At 42.0% G+C, this 26,565-nt stretch overlaps 2 protein-coding genes across 2 annotated transcripts in view; one reads left to right on the top strand and one right to left on the bottom strand.

The window, feature by feature from the left end:
• Positions 1-25,144, bottom strand: BBIP1 (BBSome interacting protein 1). Its single transcript, XM_053692747.1, has 4 exons — positions 25,014-25,144; positions 24,732-24,873; positions 13,559-13,612; positions 1-1,597 (listed from the first exon to the last, which is right to left on the bottom strand). Exons 3-4 carry the CDS (start codon positions 13,602-13,604, stop codon positions 1,431-1,433), a joined length of 213 nt encoding a protein of 70 aa, XP_053548722.1. The 5' UTR covers positions 13,605-13,612; positions 24,732-24,873; positions 25,014-25,144; the 3' UTR covers positions 1-1,430.
• Positions 25,128-26,565, top strand: part of SHOC2 (SHOC2 leucine rich repeat scaffold protein) — a 366,282-nt gene continuing 364,844 nt past the window's right edge. The window contains exon 1 of the mRNA XM_053692996.1: positions 25,128-25,232. The gene's annotated coding sequence lies outside the window, so the exon portion shown is untranslated. The remainder of the gene's footprint in view (positions 25,233-26,565) is intronic.

The following is a 26,565-nucleotide window of genomic DNA, read 5'->3' as shown; positions in this document are numbered from 1 at the left end:
TTTTTAGCTTTAAAATTTATTGAAGAAGCACATAAGTAAACATTTCTACAACAGCACAAATGTCAAGCGGCTATAAACGCACAATTTGTGTGATTAGAGCATCAGAAGAGGATTAATAAGAACATCTGTTCTTCACCTCTTTATTAGCACAGTGAACTAAATCTATCTCCATCACGCAGAACAATATTTTTTCAATACTGTCATTTGTCAGTCTTTGCATTCTGTAGATTAGTGATATTTTCAATACTTCTAAATCCAGAACATTTAGTTTTAATATGGGATAGGAGATGAGTAGGTTTTCCACCATCATAACAAAGACACGTATACAGATTTATTAGAGGAACAATAAATAAATGACAGATTACTAATACACAGAATTAAACATTTTATATAACAATCTCAACCCGATTCATGTCCAGAAAAAAAGGGCACAAAAAAGTGTATGAAGATAAAAATCAAAGTTTTATTTGTAATCCATTAAAAGCAGATCACAAAGGGTCAAACTTGTAAGCATTTACATCTGTTTTTAATGGATTACAAATAAAACTGTTGATTTTTATATTTATACACTGTTTTGTGCCCTTTTTTACAGGACTCCGATGACAAAAAGTGTATAATAACAGAATTGGGCGCTTCCTTTTTACAGTATGCCTGCTGATGATGCCAGGTAACCAGGGATATACAACAGAGTAAACAGAGCATGAACCTCTCTTTGTTTCATGACGTTAATACCAATGAAAATACGAGACTGTTGAGTGGGACACCAGAAAGGAGTTGGATACGAGTTGAAACTGTGCTCGATACCTCCGGCAGTGGATCCGTCAAGAGTTCAAGCCACAGGAATTAGGCTGTTCGACTTGCCGCTTTTCATGAATGGTAAGTCACCTTGTAATCCAAGTATGTGGTTCTACTGTGTGCCCGTGTTCAAGGGTAGGAGCGGTATATCTGCAGTCCCACACAGATCACTTTGGAAATTATTGGCTCCATTTCTATAATTAATGTTACTGGTGTCCCTGGTTTGTATTCTGTATATCTGTACTGCATTGTGTTCCATTATTCTTTTGAACACATAAAAGTAAGTGGGCTTGTCTCTATATACAGACACCTTATCTTGTTAATGTTTCATGTCTCAAAGGAATATATCTAAAATGTAGTTCTCAAGTTCTGTGCAGTTTGAATGCATTCTATGGTGATGCCCCCTATTGGTAAGCACTCACACAAGCATCTTACATATTCTAGAGTGCTCACTATGGCAAAGCGTTAAAAAATAAATTGCAGGGTCCTCTAGAATGGACCTTACAGGCTACATTACACCAAAAGTGACTACATTACAGCGCTCAATATACAATATATTTTTGAATGATGTACTCATGTATATAAAACATAATGCTGAAGAGCATTTGTTTAACTTTCATATCTGGTCTTCATATTCAGGATTGGTTCACAAGCTGATCTTTTTCTGTCATTTCTTGTTGACGAATGGTCTCTTGTGCGTTACGCTGCATCTTTTCCAACTTTTCAAGAGTTACCGATTTCAGCGGCAGTAGCTTTGGCTTGCACAAAACCATAGCAGGTACATCTTCTACACAAAGCTGTCCTGTATAAGGTAATGACAACAAAGATTAACACTTCCTTTTTCTATCTACTCCGACCTTATTTTATCAAGTCAGCTTACTGCACATTGATCTGTTCTGATGAGTTAAAAGTTTAAAATTAAAACACTTTGTTCTCTTGGTATTCTTAGTTGAAAAGCTAAACCTAGGTAGGCTTATATGCTAATTTCTTAGACCATTAAGGCTGCCTCTTATCTGAATGCATTTGGCAGTTCTTCACTAGAGGGTGTTAGTTCATGTGTGTCATATAGATAAAACTGTGCTCACGCACGTGGAGTTACCTAGGAGTAAGCACTGATTGACTAAAATGCAAGCCTGTCAAAATAACTGAAATAAGGGGGCAGTTTGCAGAGGCTTAAATACAAGGTAATTACAGAGGTAACAAGTGTATTAATATAACTGTGTTGGTTGTGCAAAACTGGGGAATGGGTAATAAAGGGATTATCTATGGTTTAAAACAATAAAAATTCTGATGTAGACTGTCCCTTTAAAGATTTTGCTTCTTGGCCTATTTAGGGAATTTGGTACAAAGCACAATTTTAAACAAACCGCCAGGACTTATTTGTCTATGTAAACAAGTAAAAGTTGAAATCACACGATCGTTCATGCAATCTCATGATTTCAATGATGGGATTGGGTAGGGGGGGATGCCCAGGACGCTAGGCACGCCATCCAGCATGCAATCCCATTTAGCTTTAGGACAGCCAAACGCTAGGACGTTCCATGCCATACTAATGGTGCTTAATCCCAGCGCAGTTAGGACGGCATGGAATGTCCTAACGACGGGAAGGGGTTAAAAGGATAGAAAGGTAAAAAACTAAATGTGCATAGGTGCATTTCAGTTTGAAATAAAAGCATTTTTGCAATATACTTTCATAAAAAAATGCTTCTAGTAAAAATTCTGGTTTTCAGCAGCATACTCAAATATCCTGTGAGGGCCCATGAACCAGTATTTAAACTCTATGCATGCTCAGAGAGGTGACTGTGGTGTGTATTGCTTCTGAAGACGTAATTTGTGTCATACAAGCTACTGCTGACCCTCTGAGCAGGTGACGTGTTTAAATACTGGTGCACGGCTCTCACAGGATATGTGCGTATGCCACAGAAAAACAGTAATAACTTTTATTAGAAAATGAAAGTGTATTGCATTTCACATTAAAATGCACCTTTGCAAATTTCATTTTGACCTTTCAATCCCTTTAAGGCAAACAATGTAAAACATAATCGGCTAGATTTGGAGTTTTGTCGGTAAAGACCCGTGTTGCTAACGAGCCTTTTTTTTCCAGCGCACCCTTAAGCCAACACTGGTATTACGAGTTTTCTGAATGGCTGTGTTAGCCTCAGAAACTTGAGCGTTGAGCCAAATTTAGCTCCACTTCAACCCGCAATACCAGCGTCGCTTACGGTAGCGGTAAGCTGGAAAAACGTGCTCGTGCACGATTTCCCCATAGGGTACAATGGGGCTGAGCTGGCTGAAAAAAAAACCTAACACCTGCAAAAAAGCAGCGTTCAGCTCCTAACGCAGCCCCATTGTTTCCTATGGGGAAACACTTTCTAAGTCTACACCTAACATGAACCCCGAGTCTAAACACCCCTAACCTTACACTTATTAACCCCTAATCTGCCGCCCCCCGCTATCGCTGACACCTGCATTATATTATTAAACCCTAATCTGCCGCTCCGGACACCGCCGCCACCTACATTATCCCTATGAACCCCTAATCTGCTGCCCCCAACATCACTGACATCTATATTATATTTATTAAACCCTAATCTGCCCCCCCCCCCCCCAACGTCGCCGCCACCTACCTACACTTATTAACCCCTAATCTGCCGACCGGACATCGCCGCCACTATAATAAATGTATTAACCCCTAATCTGCCCCCCCCACGTCGCCTCAACCTACCTACAATTATTAACCCCTAATCTGCTGCCCCCAACGTCGCTACTATAATAAAGTTATTAACCCCTAAACCTAAGTCTAACCCTAACACCCCCCTAAGTTAAATATAATTTAAATAAAACGAAATAAATTTACTATAATGAAATAAATTATTCCTATTTAAAAATAAATACTTACCTATAAAATAAACCATAAGATAGCTACAATATAACTAATAGTTACATTGTAGCTATTTTAGGATTTATATTTATTTTACAGGCAACTTTGTATTTATTTTAACTAGGTACAATAGCTATTAAATAGTTAATAACTATTTAATAGCTACATAGTTAAAATAATTACAAAATTACCTGTAAAATAAATCCTAACCTAAGTTACAAATACACCTAACACTACACTATCAATAAATTAACTAAATTAACCAACTACAATTATCTAAACTAAAATACAATTAAATAAACTAAACTATAGTACAAAAAAACAAACACTAAATTACAAAAAATAAAAAAATATTACAAGAATTTTAATCTAATTACACCTAATCTAAGCCCCCTAATAAAATAAAAAAGCCCCACAAAATAATAAAATTCCCTACCCTATACTAAATTACAAAAGTAATCAGTTCTTTTACCAGCCCTTAAAAGGGCTTTTTGCGGGGCATTGCCCCAAAGTAATCAGCTCTTTTACCTGTAAAAAAAAATACAAGACCCCCCCAACATTACAACCGACCACCCACACACCCCTACTCTAAAACCCACCCGATCCCCCCTTAAAAAACCCCCCTAAGTTCAATCCGATTGGCTGATTGGATCAGCCAATAGAATTGACCTCACATTCTATTGGCTCATCCAATCGGATTTATCTTCAATCCGATTGGCTGATTACATCAGCCAATTGAATTTTTCCTACCTTAATTCCGATTGGCTGATAGAATCCTATCAGCCAATCGGAATTCGAGGGACGCCATCTTGGAGCTGTTAAATAAATGTATTTTACCTGTAAAAAAAAAAAATACAAGACACCAACCCGATTCCCCCTTAAAAAAAACCAAGTTCAATCCGATTGGCTGACTGGATCAGCCAATAGAATTGACCTCGCATTCTATTGGCTCATCCAATCGGATTGAACTTCAATCCAATTGGCTGATTACATCAGCCAATCAGATTTTTCCTACCTTAATTCCATTTAAAGGAACTTTCATTCGCTGTTAGGACATCGGAAGAAGAGGACGGCTCTGCGTCGGCTGGATTCAAGATGGCTCCGCTCCGGTTGATTGAAGATGCCGCTTGGATGAAGACATCTGCCGCTTGGAGGACCTCTTCTGCCCCGATCGGATGAAGACTTCTGCTGCTCCGGATGTCCACTTCTGGCCCATCGGTGCCCGGCTGGGTGAACACGGCTCCAGGTAGGGTGATCTTCAATGGGGTAGTGTTAGTATTAGGTAAGTATTTATTTTTAAATAGGAATAATTTATTTCATTATAGTAAATTTATTTCGTTGTTTTTAAATTATATTTAATTTAGGGGGTGTTAGGGTTAGACTTAGGTTTAGGGGTTAATAACTTTATTATAGTAGCGGCGACGTTGGGGGCGGCAGAATAGAGGTTTATAATTGTAGATAGGTTGCGGAGAAGTTGGGGGGGCTGATTAGGGGTTAATACAATTTATTATAGTGTTTGCGAGGCGGGATTGCAGCGGTTTAGGGGTTAATACATTTATTATAATGGCGTGGATGTCCGGTCGGCAGATTAAGGATTAATAAGTGTAGGTAGGTGGCGGCGACGTTGGGATGGCAGATTAGGGGTTAATAAATATAATATAGGTGTCGGCGATGTTGAGGGCAGCAGATTATAGGGGTTCATAGGGATAATGTAGGTGGCGGCGATGTCCGGTCGGTAGATTAGGACTTAAAAAATTTTATTACAGTGTTTGCGATGGGGGGCCTCGGTTTAGGGGTTCATAGGTAGTTTATAGGTGTTAGTGTACTTTTAGCACTGTAGTTAAGAGTTTTATGTTCCGGCGTTAGCCCATAAAACTCTTAACTACTGACTTTTTTATGCGGTAGGAGTCTTGGAGGTAGAGGCTGTACCGCTCACTTCTTCCAAGACTCGTAATACCGGCGTTAGGCAAATCCCTTTAAAAAGATAGGATACGCAATTGACGTAAGGGGATTTGCGGTAGCCTCGAGTCGTGGAAGAAAAGTGAGCGGTACACCTGTACCTGCCAAACTCGTAATACCAGCGGGCGTTAAAAAGCAGCGTTAGGACCCCTTAACGCTGCTTTTTAAGGCCAACACAAAACTCTAAATCTAGGTGAATGTGGATAAGAGAAAAACTGTCATTACATTTTCTGTTCATATTCCATAACAACATTAAATGATCCCTAGTTTATAGGTAAGTACAACAGCTTTTATAAAGTTGGCCTACGCCTTACTCCTACTGTAATCATATATGTAGCTTGAATTGAAAAAATGAGAAGATAAGTAGTGATGTTGTGGAATATTGGCAGAAAAATAATCTATTAAACCACTTCCATGACATCACTCACACAAGAAACCTAAAGAGAGATAAAACAAGTTGGGATAGAGACAAAATATAATAATATGTACTTTAATTACTTTACCTGCAAATGTATACTGCAGTGCCTCATCATTAACCCTTTCATTTCAGTTTCCGAATTGTACAGCTCTATCTCACCCACACAATTTCTTTCTTTTATAAGACACGATGAGTCCACGGATCATCTTAATTACTGATGGGATATTCACCTCCTGGTCAGCAGGAGGAGGCAAAGAGCACCACAGCAGAGCTGTTAAATAGCTCCTCCCTTCCCTCCCACTTCAGTCATTCTCTTTGCCTACGTTGGTGATAGGAAGAGGTAAAGTGAGGTGTTAAGAAAGATTCTTCAATCAAGAGTTTATTATTTTTAAAGTAGTACAAGATTGTGCTGCTTTGTTCTAGGGTGTAGCTGTAGTCCATATTAGTAGTCCATATTAGTATCTTCAGTAGGGCTTTGGTGGCTTTAGAGCAATGGGAACTTGTGGGACATAATTCTCACTGCGCCTCCCATACATTTATGATGCCCTTATCCTGATAGCCTAAGCAAATTTACTAAGGCTTTATCATTTTCCACAGGGATATGGGAGGGAGAGGACCTCTTAAACCTGTTGGACTGTCCTGCTGTCGGACAAAGTTAAAGGTAAGTGCTGACTTTTTTTTTATTCTGGGAAAGAAAGAAACTCAGAGGAAAATGGGCACTTTAATTTTATCACTGATAACATATGAGGCTCAGCAAGGGGCTCTTTATGTTGGGACATCAAGCTCTCTTATTTGGAGGGTATTGGACAACCATAAGTACAGGCACTGGGGCTGGGAGTTAAGCTCAATTTTTTGATTATGGTGGTTATTTTCCCTAACCGTTTATGTACACATATAAGCCGATCGGATAATGATTTTTTCTGTAACGCCCACGATGGGCAGGACTATCGGTTTTGCGCGCTTCCTGTAAACTGTGCAGTATTCAGCCGTTCTAACATTGCATGGACGTCTGCACATCGTGGCACTAAAACCGCATCGTTTTTTACTCAATTGAGTAAGCGGTTTTAGCGCTATTGGGGTCCTGAAGATCTGGATCGGAACAGTACCAAAAGATACGATCAGGGAGTGAGTCCGGTTGGCAGGTAGGTGCCTCAGCAGAGTTGCTGAGGTGTAAGGGTGTCTGAATTTTTCCTTGATTAGCTGATGGGGTACGTTTTTCCTAATGCAGTAAAAAATGTACCTTTTAAATTTTAAAGACACAGTACCGGTTTATGTAATCAAACTTTTTTGAGTTAAAGTAATTTGATTAGCTTATGATCTTTTTTGAGCACATTTTTCCTCATGTAGTAAAAAAGTTAACTTAAATTTTAAAGGGACAGTAACGTTTTAATACGTTTTGCTTATGAGACTGCTGGACAGCAGCCTCCCGAGAGAGTTACGGCTCATTCCACGAGGGCTGTTGCTTCCTCATGGGCATTCAAAAATGAAGCTTCTGTAGAACAGATTTGCAAGGCTGCAACCTGGTCCTCTCTTCACACTTTTTCAAAGTTTTACAAATCTGACACTTTTGCCTCGGCTGAGGCTGTTTTTGGGAGAAAGGTTCTTCAAGCAGTGGTGCCTTCTGTTTAGGTTCCCTGTCTTGTCCCTCATGTATCATCTGTGTACTCTAGCTTGGGTATTGAATCCCATCAGTAATTAAGATGATCCGTGGACTCATCGAGTCTTAAAAAAGAAAATTTATGCTTACCTGATAAATTTATTTATTTTTTGACACAATGAGTCCACGGCCCGCCCTGCTCTTTTAGACAGATTGTGGGTTATTCTAGACTTCAGACACCTCTGCATCTTGGCTTTTACTTTCTCTTCCTAACTTCGGTCGAATGACTGGAGTGGAAGGGAAGAGCTATTTAACAGTTTTGCTGTGGTGCTCTTTGCCTCCTCCTGCTGACCAGGAGGTGAATATCCCATCAGTAATTAAGATGATCCGTGGACTCATTGTGTCAAAAAAGAAATAAATTTATCAGGTAAGGATACATTTTCTTTTTATGGCTGTATCTATCTCTATTGTTGCTTTGGTAGAATACAAAAGTGCCTAGGGATTATCTGCTGGAGCAGCCTAGAAGCTGTGAACTCAGTTGAAATACAATGCCTGTGTCTAAACACTGATAAGGGGGGTGGAGCACAGTGCTCCAGGCAGCATGGCTATGTAAGTATTTTTGAAATTATTTAAAAATACTTGCCAGCAATTTTTTAATTTTTTTTTAATGCAAACTATTTTTTAATTATCCCTTTTAGGATACGCACAGATCTCAACCTTTTTTATGGCACTTTAAAGGGACAGTCTACTTAAAAAAGTGTCTTGTTTGTTTAAAAAAATAGATAATCCCTTTATTACCCATTCCTCAGTTTTGCTTAACCAACACTGTTATAGAACTATACTTTTTACCTCTGTGATTACCTTATATTTAAGCTTCTGCAACTGCCAGAGTCGAGCTAAACTCAAAATCTCCTTAGTCTTTCCATATTAACCAGAAGACTTTGTCTGTTTTTCAGCATTATAAATGTAAGTGACACAGTTCTTTTTTTTTATAGCATTACTACTGCTAAAATATTTTATCATTAAACATATTTATGTAATACATAATCATGTTATTTTAATTTAAAATTTTCTCTTAGAACACTTTTTAAATTTAAATTAACCATGAAAATCTGCATAAAATGGTTGCATTTTTAACATAAATATTACTTACCAAGAATCCATATATTATTCACAGTAACATATAAAGTTTAAACTTAAAAACAAATAAAGTCAGGCTGCAGCAGCCTCCCTATTCACAGGTTCACGTAGGATAAAGGTTTTTTCTGCCACAATAAAAATGAAATTGTGCACACCATAGTGGGTTATCCTCTGCGGCTCAATATAAGTTCCCCCATTGCCAAACATTTACAGGAAGTCACAAATAAACAGGAAGTGTGGTTGTGAGGCATAAAGGGGCTATATGGCCATTCTTCCTGTTTATCTTCAGCTGCTTGTAAGTGCAAGTAAACTTATTTTCTGCTCTCTAAGGAATCACACACTATAGTGATACCCCCATTTCTTTTGCAGTGGTAAGCACATAGTAATTGTAGGAACACTGTATAAAGATAAAATCCTCTACCAATATACACAGTTTTAGGTCTTATGTAACATGAGCGCCACCTTATGGTAAAAAAATATATATTTTACTTGGTTTGGTAGCTGATTAAAACAAGTAGATAAATCTTAGGGGTAGCCACTGTCTTACCTTCAAACTACTATCTATAACAGATAAGCATGAAGGACCCTTGCTAAAGGATAAACACACAAATAGACAAGATGAGGTTAATCTTACAGCACAGAAGGTGGATGGAAGTATCAATTGTCTCCAACCTTATATAGCTTCAGATGCTCTTTGAAAACCCACCTATTCACAGATTAACATCCCTCCTCTGTTTTTCATGCTAAAATAAATCTTAAAGGGCCATGATACCCAAATGTTAAAACACTTGAAAGTGATTCAGCATAGCTGTAAAAAGCTGACTAGAAAATATCTCCTGAACATCTCAATGTAAAAATGTATTCACACCCCATTGTAAAGGACTTTAAAGTGAAAGTAAATTATTCCTCATTGCAATATATCATAATAATCTATAGGTGAAATATAACATTTTCGCATGTTTTTTTTTCGTTTACTTCAATCTAATTGTTTATATTTCTATTATTTATTTCCCTACCGTTCTTGGCTTTACTCCTCCCACCCTCCTCTTCCTGGATTTTGTATTCATTACGTATAGAGCGGTCCCACCCGCTCTACACGTAGGCTTGAAAGCTCGTGCACGATTTTGTGATCTATTGCGCATGCGCTAATCGGCGATCGGCGTACAAATGCGCATGCGAACTTTCTCATCCCCTATTGAAAACGCGCATGCGTCAAACTGTTTGGCTAGGACGCTGAAAATCTTGGCAGCAAATGATCGTCAGGAATGCGCATGCGCGAATTGTGAACGCGCGACTGACATCACCGTGCTTATATTGGACTCCGCGCATGCGCATTCGATGCGAGCAGGCTGTGACGTAGCTTTCTGGCCGCCGATCGGCCAGAAAGTCAATTGGTAACTGCAAAAAACGTGACCAGGAAATAAACTGACTCATCTGCAACGGGCTGAATTGAAGATGCCAAAAATATGCGGTTAAATGCGGCGAAAAGGGTATTTATGTACACAATTAAAAAATATCATGAATGAAAGTGCTGTTGTTTTTTAAGGATTTATGTAAATCTGCAGAGCTGAAGAGCTAAGTTTACTTTCACTTTAAGCAGCAAATTAGTATGTCTGTCCCAGGACTTGCAAGGGAGCATGCCTCATGCACACTCATGTTATTTCCCTATTCAGTTTAAGGAATTTTACTATGAAATCTCATGAGATCACATTAAAAGAGTTCATGCCCTCAGCACTGCTGATCCTGATTGGCTGCTGTTCATTTCTTCCTCTTTTTTTTTCTTCTTACCTGCAGCTGGGCAGTAACTGAAAGATACATTTTTACACAACACTCTGGTGAGCTGAGGAAATTGTGAGGTAAAATATCTTCCTTTTTTACATAGGGATGCTCAGGTGATATTTTCCTGTCAGCTTTTCAAGTGATTTAGCATATGAGTATTATGTCCCTTTAAAGTACCTTGACTTGCTGCTGCAACTACAATCCATGTGACAAGCTACCCCAAACCTTATGTGTCTGCACCCTCAACCTGTAGACTGTAAGCTCTCCGGAGCAGGCACCTCTTACTCCTGTACTAGATTTGTATAGTCTGTTATATTTTTGTATCTTTTAACAAACGCTTGTCATTGTATTCCCCTATCTCTGTACCCAGCGCAATGGAATTTTGCAGCACTATACAAATAATAATAATATCAAGAGACCTGGACCACAGAGTGACAATATCAAGATACTGATGTTTGCTAGAACCGGGGAGAATCTGGCTATATCTACCTACCTAAGCAAGTATACACTATATCCTACACACTTTATCCACTCTCACACGAGTATGTATCTCCATATGCAATTATTTTATGTAAACTTTTTTTGATGGAGGAAAATTAAACAAACATTCAGATTATTTAGAAAAAATTATTTTTTCCTCACAACCCAGAATCAAATATGACTTATTGGAAATTACTATAATAAAATATATTTCCATATTAATGAATTCAGCTCAACAAATAAAGGTATAGACCTAGATAATACCAAGCAGTAGTGACTCCTCATATAGAGAAATTCCAGCTGACTCAATTCTACAGTCTAAAAGTAATTACAATTAAAGGGCAATTATAGTTAAAGGGACATTAAACACTAAATAAATGCTAGATAGAATAATGCATTCAAAGAAAAGATTAGTCTGAGAACAGCATGTAGATGTATTTTTAAAGTTTCATTAGTTGTTTAAATATTGACAAAATAATTGTAAAGTTTTAGTATTTATAAAACAATTGGAACTGCCATGTTGTAACTTAGGTTACCTTCTCAGCTGTGGCCAATTAGGGACAGTTATAAATAGGTCACTAGAATGTGCAGCCAATGGCTGTGTGGAATATAACAGTTTTTTGCACATCCATTTCTAACAGGAACTGAAAAACTCACACTTTCAGAAAGAATTACAGGAAAAGGGGACAAAACAAATAACGTATATTACAGAGATTTTTTTTATATGTATAATTTATAATTTTATATTACAATCTCAAAGTGTTTAATGTCCCTTTAAAAATGTTGTGCTCTAATTCGTTAGCTCATGTAATTTTAAGACTAGCAACCCTGCACCTCTGTCTTTAACCCCTCAAAGGGGTGACTAATGCTGTTGATTGGGTCAGGAGCAGTTTCTTTGGAGCGCTCTGTAGGTCCCGAGTGTTACTTTAAAGGGACAGTCTACTCCAGAATTTTTATTGTTTCACCTCTGTTATTACCTTGTATCTAAGCCTCTGCAGACTACCCCCTTATTTCAGTTCTTTTCACAGACTTGCATTTTAGCCAATCAATGCTGACTCCTAAGTAACTCAACTGGAGTGAGCACAATGTTATTTATATAGCACACATGAACTAGCACTGTATAGCTGTGAAAAACTGTCAAAAAAACGCTGAGATAAGAGGTGGCCTTCAAGGGCTTAGAAATTAGCATGTGCCTACCTAGGTTTAGCTTTCAACAAAGAATACCAAGTGAACAAAGCAAATTTGATGATACAAGTAAATTGGAAAGTTGTTTAAAATGGCATGTCTTATCTGAACCATGCAAGTTTAATTATGAATAGACTGTCCCTTTAATGACATGTTTAACCCTCTGTGTGGGTTAAACACATAGAAGGCGCAGGGTTGCAAGTCTTAAAATAGCATGCTCTAATGAACTGGAGCATATCATTTTTCAACTGTAATGGACTTTTTAACCATGTGTGTTACCTCAAATGTAATCACATAGTGAACATATAGGCCCCTGTTCCCCTTGTTTCTGCGCGAGCCTTCAGGCTCGCTGGAAACAGGAGTTAAGAAGCAGCGATCTTAAGACCACTGCTCCTTAACTCATACACTGCCACTGAGGCGGCGTACAGCAATCCGCCCGATCGTGTACGATCGGGCTGATTGACACCCCCTCGGACGCAAATCTGTAGGGGGCGGCAATGCACCGTTCACTAGAACTGCTTGTGCAATACTGAATGCCGACAGCGTACGATGTCCGCATTCAGCGATGTCTGGCGGACATGATACGCTGCAGCGTATCACGTTCGCCAGGCATTGTTAAATCGGCCCCATAGTCTTACTTATCAAACACCTTAATCAAAAGTAGTTTACCTAATAAACAAATAAGAAAAACCCAGAGTCTACAGAGTTTTCACATAAACAATGTATTTCCCTAACAAATTATTTATCAGATTATTAAAGGGCCATTATAGGGAAATAAAATGACATGCACTAATCTGCAAGAGCATGATATTTTAAGACTATCAACCCTAGACTAGTTTGTTTAACCCCCAAAAAGGTGATAAATACACTGTATAAGTACTGCTCAGGACCTGCGGAGCACTGCTGGTCCTGAGTGGAAAATGCCACTGATCCAATCAGCAGCACTAGTGTTAAACTCTGTGGAGTATATATAGTTACATTTGTATTTATTTGAAGATTTATTGCAAATGCAAATGAAAAAAAAGCGCTGCTGATGATTTGTTTTACCAGCAAAGGCTTACGCCCATGATGCCCAGAAGAGAGACCAGATTCTTTGCTTTCCTTTTAAAAATGATAAAATAGTAAGTAAACCTCACAAATAGTATTTCAGTGACAAAAAAAATGCAACTAGATATTTGAACTTGCCCTATGAGCTTGAATGGCCTAGTTATTTCAATGTAATTCTACTTTTCAAAACAAGAAATTTGTATTTTAAGATAGCAATTTAAAATGTCCATGGTATGTATAAAAGAACACAATAAACAAATACAACCCGGTATCTTACCTTGTTTAGGGAGCACCTCCCGGAACATTGATTTCACTTCAGGCATTGTGAAGTCTTTTAAAACAACAACAAAAAAAACACACAAACAATGTTACAGTATTGGTACAGTATCAGCCAGAATTTAAATTATTTCATTATTTTAGATTCACTCATTTAAAAACATACAGAATATAAATCTGGCCTTAACAAAAGCATTCAAACTACCCTTCAACCAATGAAAGTAACTGGGTGAGGGTGCTAATGAATATGTAATTAGTACATCACATGAAAGCTGCCCACTCATTTTATTTACATGCATATTTTAAATCAGGGACTGGCATCTGATAAATGCCTATAAAGCCCTGTCCTGGGGGAGAGATGTGGCACTTCAGCAAGGCCCTGAACTCTGTTGTGGTCCTTCTAAGGACATAGGGCTGCACATAACTAACACTGGTTGCCTAGCATTGCTTGTTCAGAAACTTTGAATATTAAACAGTGTTGCAATTATTTCTCCGTATTTTTGAAAGGCAGAATGTTGTATTTACAATAATAGAAAATATTCAGTGATCAGAGCACACTGTATTGCTCTCCTTCCAACAGTGCTTCCTGCCTCCTCAAGCCTGTTGTTATTTGCTAATGGGGAAACTCAGAACAAACTGTTCTCATCAAGAATCTTTTTAAGCATATTGTCCTGTACCCTTTAAAGTAATGGTAAATCCAAGCGTTTAACAAACGCTAGGATTTACCATCACTAAAAATCAATGGAGTTTCATTCATGAACCTGGTAAAAAAAAAGGGTGCTAAACTCACCCTTTCTGTGCCATTGCACAGCGCTAAATTCAGCGTCTCTGCCCGCCCGCGGCACAACAATCTTCTACCAATGAGGTGCCGCTTGCACCTCTGAACCAATAACGGTGCGTGAATACAGAAACCTGTCAGTTGACACGCACCGCTATTGGTTCAGAGGAGCAAACGTCACCTCATTGAAGCAGATCGTTGAAGGAGATCGTTGTGCCATGAGCGGCCTGTACCACTGAATTTAGCGCTGTGCAACGGCACAGAAAGAGTGAGTTTAGCTCCTTTTTTTTACCAGGTTGATGAATGAAACTCCCCTTGATTTTTAGTGATGGCAAATCCTAGCGTTTGAACTGTGGCCTGATGATATGTCTGATGTGGGCATGTGGCTAAGAGGGATGCAGTTTGGGCTAGCAATTTTATCTGTTATACATTTAAATTTCTTAAAAAACATAACCCTGCTAACTGTAGTCTGCTCAGTTGCTCTCTGTGTCCTCATTCCTCTTCCACACCAGACATGTAAGTCTCCATCACCAGATATACAGCTCTCATGCCTTTCCATCAGACATACAGCTTTCTGTGCCCTCATGCTTCTCCTACATCAGATGTACAGCTCTCCGTGTTCTCAGGCTTCTCCTACATCAGATGTACAGCTCTCCGTGTTCTCAGGCTTCTCCTACATCAGATGTACAGCTCTCCGTGTTCTCAGACTTCTCCTACATCAGATGTACAGCTCTCCGTGTTCTCAGGCTTCTCCTACATCAGATGTACAGCTCTCCGTGTTCTCAGGCTTCTCCTACATCAGATGTACAGCTCTCCGTGTTCTCAGGCTTCTCCTACATCAGATGTACAGCTCTCCGTGTTCTCAGGCTTCTCCTACATCAGATGTACAGCTCTCCGTGTTCTCAGGCTTCTCCTACATCAGATGTACAGCTCTCCGTGTTCTCAGGCTTCTCCTACATCAGATGTACAGCTCGCCGTGTTCTCAGGCTTCTCCTACATCAGATGTACAGCTCGCCGTGTTCTCAGGCTTCTCCTACATCAGATGTACAGCTCGCCGTGTTCTCAGGCTTCTCCTACATCAGATGTACAGCTCTCCGTGTTCTCAGGCTTCTCCTACATCAGATGTACAGCTCTCCGTGTTCTCAGGCTTCTCCTACATCAGATGTACAGCTCTCCGTGTTCTCAGGCTTCTCCTACATCAGATGTACAGCTCTCCGTGTTCTCAGGCTTCTCCTACATCAGATGTACAGCTCTCCGTGTTCTCAGGCTTCTCCTACATCAGATGTACAGCTCTCCGTGTTCTCAGGCTTCTCCTACATCAGATGTACAGCTCGCCGTGTTCTCAGGCTTCTCCTACATCAGATGTACAGCTCGCCGTGTTCTCAGGCTTCTCCTACATCAGATGTACAGCTCTCCGTGTTCTCAGGCTTCTCCTACATCAGATGTACAGCTCTCCGTGTTCTCAGGCTTCTCCTACATCAGATGTACAGCTCTCCGTGTTCTCAGGCTTCTCCTACATCAGATGTACAGCTCTCCGTGTTCTCAGGCTTCTCCTACATCAGATGTACAGCTCTCCGTGTTCTCAGGCTTCTCCTACATCAGATGTACAGCTCTCCGTGTTCTCAGGCTTCTCCTACATCAGATGTACAGCTCTCCGTGTTCTCAGGCTTCTCCTACATCAGATGTACAGCTCTCCGTGTTCTCAGGCTTCTCCTACATCAGATGTACAGCTCTCCGTGTTCTCAGGCTTCTCCTACATCAGATGTACAGCTCTCCGTGTTCTCAGGCTTCTCCTACATCAGATGTACAGCTCTCCGTGTTCTCAGGCTTCTCCTACATCAGATGTACAGCTCTCCGTGCCCTCATGCTTCTCCTACATCAGATGTACAGCTTTCTGTGTTCTCATGCTTCTCCTACATCAGATGTACAGCTTTCTGTGTTTTCAGGCTTCTCCTACATCAGATGTACAGCTCTCTGTGTTCTCAGGCTTCTCCTTCATCAGATGTACAGCTCTCTGTGTTCTCAGGCTTCTCCTTCATCAGATGTACAGCGTTCTGTGTTCTCAGGCTTCTCCTTCATCAGATGTACAGCTTTCTGTGTTCTCAGGCTGCTCCTACATCAGATGTACAGCGTTCTGTGTTCTCAGGCTTCTCCTTCATCAGATGTACAGCTTTCTGTGTTCTCAGGCTGCTCCTACATCAGATGTACAGCTCTCTGTGTTCTCAGGCTTCTCCTACATCAGATGTACAGCTCTCTGTGTTCTCAGGCTTCTCCTACATCAGATGTACAGCTCTCTGTGGTCTTGGGCTTCTCCTTCATCAGATGTACAGCTCTCTGTCTTCTCAGGCTTCTCCTACATCAGATGTACAGTTCTCTGTGTTCTCAGGCTTCTCTTTCATCAGATGCACAGATCTCTGTGTTCTCAGGATTCTCCTACATCAGATGTACATCTCTCTGTGCCCTCGTGCTTCTCCTTCATCAGATGTACAGCTCTCTGTGTTTTCAGGCTTCTCCTTCATCAGATGTACAGCTCTCTGTGTTTTCAGGCTTCTCCTTCATCAGATGTACAGCTCTCTGTGTTTTCAGGCTTCTCCATCAGATGTACAGCTCTCTGTGTTCTCGGGCTTCTCCTTAATCAGATGTACAGCTCCCTGTGTTCTCAGGCTTGTCCTACATCAGATGTACAGCTTTCTGTGTTCTCTGGCTTCTCCTTAATCAGATGTACGTCTCTCTGTGTTCTCAGGCTTCTCCTTCATCAGATGTACAGCTCTGTGTTCTCAGGCTTCTCCTTCATCAGATGTACAGCTTTCTGTGTTCTCGGGCTTCTCCTTAATCAGATGTACGTCTCTGTGTTCTCAGGCTTCTCCATCAGATGTACAGCTCTCTGTGTTCTCGGGCTTCTCCTTAATCAGATGTACGTCTCTCTGTGTTCTCAGGCTTCTCCTTCATCAGATGTACAGCTCTGTGTTCTCAGGCTTCTCCTTCATCAGATGTACAGCTCTCTGTGTTCTCAGGCTTCTCCTTAATCAGATGTACAGCTGTCTGTGTTCTCAGGCTTCTCCTTCATGAGATGTACAGCTCTCTATGTTCTCAGGCATTTCCTTCATCAGATGCATGTCTCTCTGTGTTCTCACGCCTTTCCTTCATCAGATGCACGTCTCTGTGTTCTCACGCCTTTCCTTCATTAGATGTACAGCTCTCTGTGTTCCCAGGCTTGTCCTTCATCAGATGTATGTCTCTCTGTGTTTTCAGGCCTTTCCTTCATTAGATGTATGTCTCTCTGTGTTCTCAGGCCTTTCCTTCATCAGATGTACAGCTCTATGTGTTCTCAGGTTTCCCCTTCATCAGATGTACAGCTCTCTGTGTTCTCAGGCTTTTCCTTAAATCAGATATGCTGTTGATCTCAACCCCCTGGAAATTCAATACCAAACAAACAACTACCACAGAGCTCTCTGTATCTTAAGGCCCCTACTTAGCCAGATATAGAGCTCTCTGTGCCTTCAGGCATCTCATTCACCAGACATAGAGCTCTCTGTGCCTTCAGGCATCTCATTCACCAGACATAGAGCTCTCTGTGCCTTCAGGCATCTCATTCACCAGACATAGAGCTCTCTGTGCAATTAGGTATTTCCTTCATCAGAGATACAGGCCCTAATATTCAAAAGCTTGACGGCATGGAGAGAAATTATGCAAAATATTTTAATTTTTTTTTTAGACCTTATATTGTAATGTAGGTGTCTCTCCATCACATACAAAACCATGCATAGTGAGATAAATATCTTTCAAATTAAAATTTGTGCTTTTATCATTTTTTTAGAGACCTCTCCATACTGACGAGATGTCTTAGAATATCTCACCTGAACGGTGAACTTTTGAATATCAGGACCACAGTGCTAGCTGCCCTTGGACCTCACCTTCAGACACAGAGCTCTGCTTTTTCTTCATCAGACACAGAGTTCTCTTTGCCGTCAGGCCTCTTCTTTACCTAGGGTTACCAGGTGTCCAGTATTCAGTCCAGTTTTATAGCAGACTGTCCATTAAAATCTTCACAAAAATACTGGACACTTAAATGTTCAGACAATGTTATGGGACCATTCGGATCTGTCGCAGAGGATAGATCTAGATCAGTTGATAAGAGACTCTCTCTCTCTCCATAGGGGCTCTCTCAGGATAATCTGTCTCGGGGCACATGCTTCTGGAGACATTTCTGGGTAATTGTGACCACGGGCACCAGCCTGCTGGGCTGGAGAGCAGTCTGGGACTCGTTAAAGGCGCAGGGACTGTGGACTCGGGAGGAGTCTGCTCTCCCCATAAAGATCTTAGAGTTGAGAGCGATTTACAATGCTCTGATGGCTTGGCCTCAGTTGTCCTTAGCCCGGTTTACCAGGTTCCAGACAGACAATAACACTCCAATGGCTTACATCAACTCCCTGGGAGGAACTTGGAGTTCTTTGGAGGTGGCTCTGATTGTTCAGTGGGCGGAAGCTCACAATTGCTGTCTGTCATCCACATTCCAGGTGTGGACAACTCAAAAGCGAACTTCCTGAGCAGACAGACATTTCATCCAGGGGAGTGGGCTCTCCATCCGGAAGTGTTCTTCAGTTTAACCCTCAAATGGGGGATGCCAGAGTTGGATTTGATGGCATCTCAGCGGAACACCAAGCTTCCAAGGTACGGGTCAAGGTCAAGAGATCCACAGGCCGTCTTGATAGATGCTCTGGCGTTTCCTTGGGATTTCAGTCTAGCATACCTGTTCCCTCCGTTTGCTCTCCTTTCACGAGTCATTGCTTGTATCAAGCAGGAGAGAGCATCAGTGATTCTAATAGCTCCTGCGTGGCCTCGCAGGATTTGGTATGCAGATCTAGTGAAGATGTCATCTCTTCCACCTTGGATGTTGCCTCTGAGGAAAGGCCTAACTCAGGGTCCATTCCTTCATCCAAATCTCGTTTCTCTGAAGCTGACTGCTTGGAGATTGAACGCTTAGTTCTGTCTAAGCGTGGTTTTTCTGAGTCGGTCATTGAGATCATGATTCAAGCTCGCAAGCCTGTTACTAGAAAGATTTACCATAAGGTATGGCGTAAATATCTTTATTGGTGTGAATCCAAGGGCTACTCTTGGAGTAGGGTCAGGATTCCTAGGATTTTGTCTTTTCTCCAGGAGGGTCTGGAGAAGGGATTGTCAGTCAGTTCTCTGAAGGGTCAGATTTCTGCGTTATCTGTTTTGTTACACAAACGTCTTGCGGACGTGCCAGATGTTCAGTCTTTTTGTCAGGCCCTGGTGAGATATAGGCCTGTGTTTAAGTATGTTGCTCCTCTTTGGAGCCTTAACCTTGTTCTTAAAGTTTTACAGCAGGCTCCATTTGAGCCATTGCAGTCCATAGATATTAAGTTATTATCTTGGAAAGTTTTGTTTCTTTTTGCCATCTCTTCTGCTTGGAGAGTTTCGGAACTCTCTGCCTTGCAGTGTGATTCGCCTTATCTTATCTTTCATGCTGATAAGCCGGTTCTTCATACTAAGTTGGGTTTTCTTTCTAAAGTTGTTTCAGATAGAAAATATTAATCAGGAAATTGTTGTTCCTTCTCTACGTCCTAATCCTTCTTCGAATAAGGAATGTTTGTTACACAACTTGGATGTTGTGCGTGCTTTAAAATTCTACCTACAGGCAACTAAGGAATTTCGCCTTTCTTCTGCCCTGTTTGTTTCTCTGGCAAGTGTAAGGGTCAGAAGACTACTGCCACTTCTCTTTCCCTCTGGTTGAGAAGTATTATTCGTTTTGCTTATGAGACCGTCGGTCAGCATCCTCCTGAGAGAATTACAGCTCATTCCATGAGGGCTGTTTCCTTTTCCTGAGCTTTCAAAAATGAAGCTTCTGTGGAACAGATTTGCAAGGCTGCAATTTGGTCCTCTCTACATACTTTTCAAATTTTACAAATTTGATACTTTTGCCTCGGCTGAGGCTTCTTTTGAGAGAAAGGTTCTTCAAGCGGTGGTGCCTTCTGTTTAGGTCCGTCTTTCTTTTTCCCTCCCTAGTTATCTTTGTCTTTTAGCTTGGGTATTGGTTCCCACTAGTAATTGATGATGTCGTGGACTCACCATATCTTAGGAAAGAAAAGAAAAATGTATGCTTACCTGATAAATTTGTTTCTTTCCGGATATGGTGAGTCGACAACCCCATCCTTAAATTTAAGACAGTCGTTTTTTGGCTAAAAACTCCAGGCACCTCTACACTTTTGCGTTATTCATTTTTCCATTTCCCTTTGGTCAAATGACTGGGGATTGTGGGAAGGGGGATGATACTTAACAGCTTTGCTGTGGTGCTCTTTGCCTCCTCCTGCTGGCCAGGAGTGATATTCCCACTAGTAATTGATGACGTTGTGGACTTACCATATCCGGAAAGAAACAAATTTATCAAGTAAGCATAAATTTTCTTTTTTGTGGTGGACAGCTGGCAACCCTACCTTCACCAGACATAGAGCTCTTGTTGGCCTCAGGCCTCTCCTTCAACGGACATAGTGCTCTCGGTGCCTTTAGGCTTCTCCTTCACCAGTCAAACAGCTTTCTGTGCCCTCAGGCCTCTTCTTCACCAGATGTAAAACTCTTGGTGCCCTGAGGCATTTCCTTCACCATACGTACAGCTCTCTGTGCCCTCAGGGCTTCTCCTTCACCAGACGTACAGTTCTCATGCCCTCAGGTGTTTTATTCACCAGATGTACCGCTTTCTGTTCCCTCAGGCTTCTGCTTCAACAGACGTACAGCTCTCGGTGCCCTCAGGCCTCTTTTTCACAAGAAGTACAGCTCTCTGTACACTCAGGCCTCTTCTTCACAAGATGTACAGCTCTCGGTACCCTCAGGTCTCTTCTTCACCAGATGTACAGCTCTCTGTGCCCTCAGGCTTCTCCTTCATCCGATGTACAGCTCTCTGTGCCCTCAGGCTTCTCCTTCATCTGATGTACAGCTCTCTGTGCCCTCAGGCTTCTCCTTCACCAGATGTACAGCTCTCTGTGCCCTTAAGGCATCTCCTTCACTAGGTGTACAGCTCTCTGCGCTCTTCTTCACCAGATATACAGCTCTATGCACCCTAATTCCTCTTCTTCACCAGACACAGCTCTTTGCGCCCTCAGGCCTCTCATTCATTAGGTGTACAGCTCTCTGCGCCCTCAGGCCTCTCATTCACTAGGTGCACAGCTCTCTGCGCCCTCAGGCCTCTCATTCACTAGGTGCACAGTTATCTGCGCCCTCAGGCCTCTTCTTCACTAGGTGTACAGCTCTCTGCGCTCTCAGAGCTCTTCTTCACCAGATATACAGCTTTATGCACCCTAATTCCTCTTCTTCACCAGACACAGCTCTTTGCGCCCTCAGGCCTCTCATTCATTAGGTGTACAGCTCTCTGCGCCCTCAGGCCTCTCATTCACTAGGTGCACAGCTCTCTGCGCCCTCAGGCCTCTCATTCACTAGGTGCACAGCTCTCTGCGCCCTCAGGCCTCTTCTTCACTAGGTGTACAGCTCCCTGCTCCCTCAGGCCTCTCATTCACTAGGTGCACAGCTCTCTGCGCCCTCAGGCCTCTTCTTCACTAGGTGCACAGCTCTCTGCGCCCTCAGGCCTCTTCTTCACTAGGTGTACAGCTCTCTGCGCCCTCAGGCCTCTCATTCATTAGGTGTACAGCTCTCTGCGCCCTCAGGCCTCTTCTTCACTAGGTGTACAGCTCCCTGCGCCCTCAGGCCTCTTCTTCACTAGGTGTACAGCTCTCTGCGCCCTCAGGCCTCTCATTCACTAGGTGCACAGCTCTCTGCGCCCTCAGGCCTCTCATTCATTAGGTGTACAGCTCTCTGCGCCCTCAGGCCTCTCATTCACTAGGTGCACAGCTCTCTGCGCCCTCAGGCCTCTTCTTCACTAGGTGTACAGCTCTCTGCGCCCTCAGGCCTCTCATTCATTAGGTGTACAGCTCTCTGCGCCCTCAGGCCTCTTCTTCACTAGGTGTACAGCTCTCTGCGCCCTCAGGCCTCTTCTTCACTAGGTGTACAGCTCTCTGCGCCCTCAGGCCTCTCATTCACTAGGTGCACAGCTCTCTGCGCCCTCAGGCCTCTCATTCATTAGGTGTACAGCTCTCTGCGCCCTCAGGCCTCTTCTTCACTAGGTGTACAGCTCTCTGCGCCCTCAGGCCTCTCATTCATTAGGTGTACAGCTCTCTGCGCCCTCAGGCCTCTTCTTCACTAGGTGTACAGCTCCCTGCGCCCTCAGGCCTCTTCTTCACTAGGTGTACAGCTCTCTGCGCCCTCAGGCCTCTCATTCACTAGGTGCACAGCTCTCTGCGCCCTCAGGCCTCTCATTCATTAGGTGTACAGCTCTCTGCGCCCTCAGGCCTCTCATTCATTAGGTGTACAGCTCTCTGCGCCCTCAGGCCTCTTCTTCACTAGGTGTACAGCTCTCTGCGCCCTCAGGCCTCTTCTTCACTAGGTGTACAGCTCTCTGCGCCCTCAGGCCTCATTCATTAGGTGCACAGCTCTCTGCGCCCTCAGGCCTCTCATTCATTAGGTGCACAGCTCTCTGCGCCCTCAGGCCTCTCATTCACTAGGTGTACAGCTCTCTGCGCCCTCAGGCCTCTCATTCACTAGGTGTACAGCTCTCTGCGCCCTCAGGCCTCTTATTCCTTAGGTGTACAGCTCTCTGCGCCCTCAGGCCTCTCATTCACTAGGTGCACAGCTCTCTGCACCCTCGGGCCTCTCATTCACTAGGTGCACAGTTCTCTGCACCCTCAGGCCTCTCATTCACTAGGTGCACAGCTCTCTGCGCCCTCAGGCCTCTCATTCACTAGGTGCACAGCTCTCTGCACCCTCGGGCCTCTCATTCACTAGGTGTACAGCTCTCTGCGCCCTCAGGCCTCTCATTCACTAGGTGCACAGCTCTCTGCGCCCTCAGGCCTCTCATTCACTAGGTGCACAGCTCTCTGCACCCTCGGGCCTCTCATTCACTAGGTGCACAGTTCTCTGCACCCTCAGGCCTCTCATTCACTAGGTGCACAGCTCTCTGCGCCCTCAGGCCTCTCATTCACTAGGTGCACAGCTCTCTGCACCCTCGGGCCTCTCATTCACTAGGTGTACAGCTCTCTGCGCCCTCAGGCCTCTCATTCACTAGGTGCACAGCTTTCGGTGCCCTCAGGTCTCTCCTTCACTAGGTGCACAGCTTTCGGTGCCCTCAGGTCTCTCCTTCACTGGGTGTACAGTTCTATTTGCCCTAAAGTCTTTCCTACACTTGGTGTACAGCTCTCGTTGCCCTCAAGCCTCTCATTCACCAGGGATACAGCTATCTATGCCTTCACCAGAAGTGCCATTGGTCCCTGTCCTTTCGGAGTTAGATTTTACTAAACACACAACAGTTTTGTCCCTCTAAGTACACTGCTCTAGCCACACAATACTATCATCTATATGTAACCCGGATAAAATTGGAGTTTAGCGTTCTAAAGTATTTTCTCTGCCATATTGCGAACCTTTAAAGGCTGTGTGGGTTTTTGCCTGTCATTTTAAGACTGTGTGACCAGGTGGTGAGCTGACCTTTAAGGCTTTGCTGTGTGATCATTATTTTCTCAGTATGTTGTACTTTGGTACTGACAGTCTGACAGTCTGACAGGGCTGCTTTAAAGGGACACTGAAGCCAAATTTTTTCTTTCTTAATTCAGATAGAGCAGCAATTTTAAGCAACTTTCTAATTTACTCCTATTATCAATTTTTCTTTGTTCTATTGCTATCTTTATTTGAAAAAGGCATCTAGGTTTTTTTTTTTTTGTTTGTTTTTTTGGTACAGACCTCAGGACAGCACTTTATTGGTGGATTAATTTATCCACCAATCAGCAAGAACAACCCAGGTTGCTCACCAAAAATGGGCTGGCATCTAAACGTACATTCTTGCATTTCAAATAAAGATACCAAGAGAATGAAGAAAAATTGATAATAGGAGTAAATTAGAAAGTTACTTAAAATGTCATGCTCTATCTGAATCACGAAAGAAAAATATTGGGTTCAGTGTCCCTTTAAGTGTTTGTGTTACAAATGTATAAAAACCTGCATAAACAAAATAAAAATCTGTAGGCTGAGGGTTTGATACAATGTATCCATGTAGGGTGAGCAGAGATGGCTGGGGAAAGTCTATGAGGAAAACAGGAACTTTATACCCTAAAATACCCATTTTGTTAGTGGAGACACAAACACTGCAGTATTGTTTGCAGCCCTCATCTAAACCCCATACCAATTTTGGAAGTAAAATAATGCGATATGGCCGAGAAAATAATTTAGAACGCTAAACTCAGATTTTACCGTAACCCGCACTCTGCTGCTTGGTCTAAACGCGGGCTCGGTCATCAATATCACAAATTTGCTACTCATTCTTCTACCTACAACTTACCTTTCACTTAGTACCCGAGATGAGGATTATCGCCTAGCAACACAACGTCATCACGCACCTGCCGCTCCGCAAGGTATGATGGGAGACGTAGTTTATTTGCTGGTCACGTGGGCTGTCTTCTGCAAAAGCATCACCCGGTGACCTATAATATTATAAATGAGACTGAGCCATCTAAAAAAAAAAATGAACCCTTTGGTCGCTAGAGACACAAAGCATGACAATCATCTCTGAAGCCAGTTGGGTTGAACTAACGTGTCCGTTTACAGAATTGTCTATATTTACCGTGAACAGAATAAGATGTAATAAAGATATATATTTTTTTTAAAAAAGTAACAAGCTTCGATTGGGCGTGGAGGAGACGCCGTCCAGCGAGACAGCAGGTCATGTGACCACAGGGCGTGGCCCGCGCAATGACGTAACGCGGCGTAGCGCGGAGGAGGAGGAGGATGGCGGCTGAGAGCAGAGCAGGGAGACGGGCAGAGGAATAACAACAACAACATGGTGCGTGAGTAGCGGGGAACCGGCGCGCGTGTGCGAGGGTTGACGCCTGGGCCTTGCTGTGCGTCTCACGGTGCCCCCTCTGCGGCGACGGCAGCAGCTGTCACTGTGCGCTGAGGGAATCCTGCACCTCAGTTTGGGGTGGGCCCAGGTACTGCGCTGTCAGGCTTCCTTAGACACCTGGAAATATATATATGCAGATGTTATGTCACGTGACTGATGTGTATGTGTATATATATATATATAAAGCAAACTGTTCATGTCTTCACACTATATTGTTTGTATATGTTAAAAGTCTGCAGTGCAGTTAATGCCCCATATCTATACTTTATAATATGTCTGCTTAGTGAGGTAGATAAGTGGGTTTTTTTTCCCTGCACATTCTTCTTGCTCGTATTTTATTACTGTGGGTGCCACACGTTAGGCTAAAATCTAGAGATGGAAACAATGCTTCTGGCAAACAAGAATAATAATTATATTTAGAGGCCAGTACAACAAATAGTACGCGATCAGTCTGCACTCCACTTCTTTTCTACTTATGTTATTTATAAAACTCTCTGGAACATTATGTTTGTAAGCTGGAACAAGACTTTTAGATCTTTTTTAAAATTATTCACTGAAATGTTTAGTTGCTCTGTATTTATTGTATATTTAAATACACACATCTTATAAGCCTATGATTTATTAGTTACAGGTTTGTATACATATTAGCATGTGTTGTTCCTAGATTACATGTCAAATAGTTCAGGTGCTTGGCAGATTTATTTAGAATGTAACAGCCTGCAAGGATGTCAAGGAACTAGCCAGACCCTTTTTTGGAAGACTTTGATTTTGTATACACATACATAGAATAATATAAAAGGGTTTGGAACAATAACGCTCGTTCCAAGAGCTTCCTAGCACGTTGGATCTGTCAAGCCCTGAACGTGTGGAATTGCAAATGTCTTAGCTGGGCTATTACACATAAGTGTACCAATCAGTTTGTAGCCTGTGCACCATGTAGCATTATAAACTGACTTGTCTATTGCATTTTTAATAAACGCTGTTCTAAATGAATTAAAGATGTGTATTATGTTTATTTTGTTGCATCATTAGTTAGTATTTCTGTAACCAGTATTGTTGAGCTATAGTATATGTTTCAGGAAATGCTTAGCATATGATGAAAAATACTAATATAAAAGCCATTGATTAGTGGAGCCTCAAATTGATATAAACTAGAAGCATTTTTTTGCAATACACTTTCATTAGCAAAAATGCTTTTAGTAAAAGTTAAAGGGACATGAAACACAAATTTTTTCTTTCCTGATTTAGAAAGAGCATGTCATTTTAAACAACT

This window comes from Bombina bombina, chromosome 9, assembly GCF_027579735.1.
Source record: "Bombina bombina isolate aBomBom1 chromosome 9, aBomBom1.pri, whole genome shotgun sequence".
NCBI lineage: Eukaryota > Metazoa > Chordata > Amphibia > Anura > Bombinatoridae > Bombina > Bombina bombina.
The sequence above is the reverse complement of the archived record's forward strand: the minus strand, read 5'-3'. Positions and strand labels throughout refer to the sequence as shown.

Bases quoted from the DNA above. Each gene is read 5' to 3' on its own strand.
- BBIP1 (XM_053692747.1), bottom strand. From the start codon at position 13,604: ATGCCTGAAGTGAAATCAATGTTCCGGGAGGTGCTCCCTAAACAAG. The intron at 1,598-13,558 runs GTAAGATACCGG...TACCTTATACAG, and splicing joins GGAGGTGCTCCCTAAACAAG to GACAGCTTTGTGTAGAAGAT.